General features: G+C 40.1%; 1 protein-coding gene across 1 annotated transcript in view; it reads left to right on the top strand.

The window, feature by feature from the left end:
* The first annotated feature begins 2,870 nt into the window (after nucleotides 1–2,870).
* Nucleotides 2,871–5,888, top strand: part of LOC116384037 (cellular retinoic acid-binding protein 1) — a 15,227-nt gene continuing 12,209 nt past the window's right edge. Inside the window, exons 1-3 of the mRNA XM_031848326.1 lie at nucleotides 2,871–2,992; nucleotides 4,190–4,368; nucleotides 5,031–5,144. Of these exons, the coding sequence (XP_031704186.1) occupies nucleotides 2,923–2,992; nucleotides 4,190–4,368; nucleotides 5,031–5,144 (363 nt within the window). The 5' untranslated portion in view covers nucleotides 2,871–2,922. The remainder of the gene's footprint in view (nucleotides 2,993–4,189; nucleotides 4,369–5,030; nucleotides 5,145–5,888) is intronic.

Genomic DNA, 5,888 nt, shown 5'->3' with positions numbered 1-5,888 from the left:
GTGGACAGAATTAAGGGGGAATGTTTTACAGTGGACAGAATTAAGGGTGAATGTTTCACGCCAAACAGTTTTAAAAATAAACATTTTACAGTGGACAGTTTCAAAAGGTAGATGTTTGAAGGATAGAAGCTTCAAAGGTAAATGTTTTACAGTGAAAAACATTAAAGGTAAAACATGCAGCAGGGTCTTATTGATAACACTCTGATGTAGATTAATAATTGAAGTCAAAAAAGAGAACAAATTTTTAGAAAGGTGCTAAATAAAATGATCACTTTTCCTAAAACATCTCATAAGGTAAATCTGAGTTAGTTTAAATGAAGCCATAATGTCTTATAATATTTTCTGAAGTCATCAATCTGCTCAGGGCCATGTAGAAATGTGTTATTCATGTTTAGGGGACACCTGATGAATCTGGAATCAGATTAATTTAAACTTCTTCAGGGCTTTTAAACGCATGTTTTACTAAAACCGAACACCTAATTCAAGTTTTACAGCGAACAACTGCCGGCTTCATTTCCTAAATTCAACTCATCGTAAACAGAAAACACACTTCATTGAAACTGGACAGAAACTCACCGACACGTCTCAGTCGTCTGGATCCTGAAGACGATGTCGTTGATGACAGCAGCCAACAAAAAAACATCCTCGCTGACATTCATTATATTTGAGCAAATGTTTGAATAGACATTATTATTTCAAATGAAACATAACTTGGGTAAATAAATATATAAGCAAATTAACTTAAAAGCTTGTGACTAAAATGAGACTAGCGTGTCCACCTTAAAGGAACAGAGTGAGCCGTTCACATCTACTGCACATCTCTGGTCCTCAGAGAGAGAACTCTGGAGGGTCAATGCTTTACCTAATAGGCATGTTACTAAAATAAAAAGGGATCAATGAACGTGTTTTTGATGTTCTCGCAACTGAGGCGACAGCACGTCTCATTGAAGGTGATACCAAAGATCACATCTCATCAGGACTCGTCATGATGTTAGAAAAGTATATTTTTATCACGAAATGGAGGAAATATATCCAGTGTTCTGTGAACAAATCTAACAAAAGAGATACTTTTTGGAGGTTTTATTTTATTGCAATGTACTCGCATTCTCAATTTAAAAAAAAAAAAGTAAAACTCACAAAACATTAAAGATTTACCTTACTAGACAAAATAACTGTTTGAGTGATTTAAAGATTAAACCTTTCAAAGCCATAAAATACCAGAAGTATTGGCACAAATGTTCAGTGTTACTTTCCATCAACAGGCCGATAGATGGCAGCAGAGCGCTCTCAAAGCTCGTCACACATCCTCAAACTCATAAACGTAACTTTTTATTTTTCTTAAATAAAATCCAGCAGATAAACGGACTGATGAGTGAAACAAACAAGGAGGCCCGGTGAAGCCTGAGACACGTCACGGTGGGATGACGGATCGCTCCCTGCTCGGCTCTGTACATTCATTATCACGCGACGTCTGGAAGGCACTCTGTCAAAAAGACTGATGAGGGGCCGTCAGAGAGGAAACACATGTGACCTGGCCGGGTTTAGAGGAAGGGCCTCTCACTCTCGTGTGTGCGTGTGCGTGTGCGCGCGTGTGTGTGTGTGTAAAGGATAGAAGATAGACATGAGAGTTGTGTTGAAAAGACGGTGTTGTGTAATTTTTTTGTAAGATTTGAAAAGCAACAAAGGACAAAGAAGTATTTTAGAAAGCAGCTCAATTTGAATGAATTCATGAGAGTTGATTCATTGTGCATTCACACAAATATTTCATCTTTGAAAGGACTTATTTTTCAAGTCAGTAAAACAATACTCACATGCTAATACTCTTATGTCTATGTACACCATAGAAATACGAGTATTACCTCAAATCAATGTAGCAGAATTAGCCATTTGAGCCCAGAGAGTTGCGACAACTTTGTGTTGTCACCATATCAATGAACAACAATCACCATTTCTTACATTGAAATCACTTCAGGGTTATATCTCTGCACGGTCGATATGGACTAAAGTAAAGTGACCCAAAAACTGTTTCAATACACATAAGAACATGCGAGTATTTTTTATATGATATACTTAAAAAGACAACTTCTTTCAAGATTGTTTAATGCCGTTGTTTAAGGGCCGATCCACCCAAATATATCAATAAATAAAATAAAAACAAACTAAGTCTCGAGTGGTATCTCACCATGCACATCATTTGGGGTTTTGTTTACCCCTAAACCTCCTCGGGGTGAATGGAATTTTGTTTCTTTTGTTCAAAGTGTTCAAAGATGACTTAAAGATTCAGCCGCACAGTGTCCTCATTAACACTGTGAAACTAGTTTCTGCCAAAGAAATAAGAACTAAACCAGGTGTGACACTGTTTGTGGAAAAGAGATAAAACAAATAAAACCTAAAGTGTCTTCATGGCTGGATGCAGTCGGAGGAATCCAGTGGAAGTGAGAAAATTAAACTCACTATAAAAGGAAAAGTAGAAGATCGTCAATGCAGCTGTGGGTGCAAATGAGACATCTGTGAAAATAAAATCTGATACTAAAAATAAGAATTAGTATTATACTTAAATAAATATTTGTATAAATGAACCATTAAGTTCCACTAAACCTCAATCACATCGGATGATGAGACGAGACATTAAGACCATCCAACTGAATCATAATTTAGCACGGCCATTAAAATGCTCTGAGAATAAACCACTGACAATGTGTGTGTGTGTGTGTGTGTGTGTGATTAATGAGTGGGAGAGGAGGCTGAGGTAGAGGGGGTTTGGTCGGCTGTGTGGGATCATTGCACACAGGGAGGAGAGCTAGAGGGAGGGAAGGAGGGAGGGAGGGAGGGAGGACGAGATCGAGGCTGAAGAAAAGGGAGCGGAGGAAACGAGCGACAGGAGACGGAAGGCTGACACACATTCAAAACCTCACCAGAAAAATGCCCAATTTCGCCGGCACCTGGAAAATGAAAAGCAGCGAGAATTTTGAAGACTTGCTCAAAACGCTGGGTGAGGAATATTTACTCTCTTTTTCTACTAAGGTTTGAAGAGTGAGAGTGTATTTAAATTATTGTATCTGCACTGTAGACAAACAAACCTGGAACACAGACAGTCTGCAATCAAGGTGTATTTTAAATGAAATGCAGGGTTGACTGGTTTTAAGTAAATAGTTTGATTGATCTTCAAATGTAAACCAATGTCTCTCATTTCAGCTCCATAATCACAGGAGGTGGCTGCAATTTTAATAATCTTTCACATGGAAATATGGTTGCAGGAGACACATTTTAACACGGCTTGTTCCAAAGTAAAATACAACTGGTTTTGATTACGGGACGAGACAACACATTAGTTTATTGTTGCTGCGTTCTTTTTAAGTGATGAACTACGAGGACGGAGGCGTCCTCTCTTCTGATTGTTTGCACTGGAACTGTGACAGAATGGAAAAGCTATTAACCCTTCCACTCATTTGGACTGATCACGATCTACAGGAGAGCTAAACAAAGCAGCATTCCTCCCCCTCGTCCCCTTGTCACTGCACCTTCCATGTTTGCAACATCTGCTGATAATCTTTGCAGCTGGTGGAGGATCCTTTTCCTTTTGTATTCAAAACCAAATGGTTTATACAACAACCATTCATCTGGTTAATTAGCAACGTTTCATCTCTGATTTTTTTCTTGCGCCCTTTTTGGCACCAGAAGCAGACAGAAACAATGTGAGGTGACAACTCGATGTCAAGACAATAAAATATGGAGAAATTAAGTCTTATAATTAGTGACAATAGGTGGGAACAACGTGATTTATGTACATTAGGTCATCATACTTTACAGACTAATCAGCCTACTTAAAGGAACAGTGTGTAGCATTTAGGGGAATCTATTGGCAGACATTTTATTGTGTATTAAATGTTAATAAGTATGTTTTCTTCAGTGTTTCATCACCTGAAAATAAGAGTTGTTGTGTTTTCATGACCTTAGAATGAGACGTTTACATCGACATACGGAGCCGGCCTCCATGTTTCTACAGTAGCCCAGAAAGGACAAACTGGCTCTCGATATGGACATTCACATTTTCACGCTTTTGCGCCGGCTACCGTAGTTTCAGTTGGTTGCAATATGCAACCTCGCCACTAGATGGCGCCAAATCATCCACACTGCACCGTTGATATCCACACTGTAGCCTCACAGGTGGCGTTGTACGTGTTTTCAGGTGTGAACGCCATGCTGAGGAAGGTAGCGATGGCGGCTGCGTCCAAGCCCCACGTGGAGATAAGGCAGAACGGCGAGCACTTCTACATCAAGACTTCTACCACGGTCCGCACCACGGAGATCAACTTCCTCATTGGAGAGGAGTTTAGCGAGGAGACGGTGGATGGCAGAAAGTGTAAGGTAATCTAATTAAACTGTGACAACAGCACATGAAGAGTTCTTACTTTCTGACAATTCAACTTTCTTTCTTTCTGATGTCTATGAATAAGTAAAAATGTAGAAGGATGATGTGACTTTGCGCTGTCATGCATCACTATTCAGAAAGAGCGCATAGCGCTGACAAAATGCCTGTAGCTAGCGAATAATATCAGAGTTCAGCGTGTCAAGTATTATTTTATCCCCCAAACGTGCATTTGATGGGATGGGACAAGTTCGCTGTTAGCGAGCTAATGTTAGCTATGAGTTAGCTAGGGCCATTGCAAACATAATACACAGTGATTGACAGGTTGCTGCTGCTACCAGAGCTGTATACGGCATCTCTGCGTCACTCCTTTGCATTACAAATATGGTAACTTCCGTTCACTGGTTGCAAAAAGCCAAGATGGCGACGGCCAAATCGCCAAACGAGTGACGTCACGATGACTACGTCCACTTGTTATATACAGTCTATGGTCTCAATGGACAGGTTCATTACTGTAACGACCGACGGTGTCAAACGTATAAACAACTGTCCCCGTCGATCTCTCATCCATCACTGTGCTTTACTGCTGACGTCCTGTAAGCCAGGTTAAGCTGAGGCGATAAATATAGGGAACTTCATTAAAGGGCTGCTTTTTCTACAGAGCTTGGCCACTTGGGAAGCAGAAAACAAGATTTACTGCAAACAGACTCTACTGAGCGGGAACGGCCCGAAGACCTTCTGGACCCGAGAACTCAATGGGGACGAACTCGTACTGGTGAGCAGTTGTTTTTAAATAAGAGAGAGTGATGCATGCAGCTGTAGACTCATAGTCAAGTGTATAAAGCATTTATTGGTGCATGTGTCTCTTCAGCATCTTCCCTTTTGTTCCTCTTTCTAGAAAAATGCTCTCGATGTTCTTTTATAAAATTGCGGCTCCCAAATGCTCTTTCTTGTCCCATCAGCCGGCAGAAAGATGTCCAAACAATGACTCCTACTTTTATAAAAAAAATCTCTCAGGAGATCAATGAACAGATGTCTTGCAAAGTGGGATGATTTCTCAAATTTGGAAGTTTCTGTCTTTAACCTCATGAGGAGTTTTCTGTTTTTACTTCTCTTTCTGCCCAAAAGAAAACAAATGGATCGGTTAAAGGTGCAGTCCTCACGTTTCGTAAAAAGAAACAGTTGTTCTATCCGCAAGGGAATTTAGGGAATTAAGCTTTTTTGGGAAAGAGTTAAAGGAGAAGTTAGATAGCTCTCTCTCAAATCAGTACAATAAATATGAAGCTACAGCCAGCAGCCGGCTAGATTAGCTTAGCATAAAGACTGGAAACAGCTAGCCTGGCTCTCAGGCAACAGAAATACACACTTCTCAGCAGATGTAGTGGTTTTCTGAATATCTTTGGCTTTTGAATTGTTCAGATACAACAAGACATTTGAAGGCATCAGCTTGGATTCAACCTGCATTCTCTCTCGTGTCCACCAGGGGGCGACTCCTCTGGTTGTATAGAAGTCTATGAGA

This window comes from Anarrhichthys ocellatus, unplaced genomic scaffold, assembly GCF_004355925.1.
Source record: "Anarrhichthys ocellatus isolate YVR2014 unplaced genomic scaffold, GSC_Weel_1.0 scaffold8, whole genome shotgun sequence".
In the NCBI taxonomy this organism is placed as follows: Eukaryota; Metazoa; Chordata; class Actinopteri; order Perciformes; family Anarhichadidae; genus Anarrhichthys; species Anarrhichthys ocellatus.
This window is presented reverse-complemented; position numbering and strand designations above follow the sequence as displayed.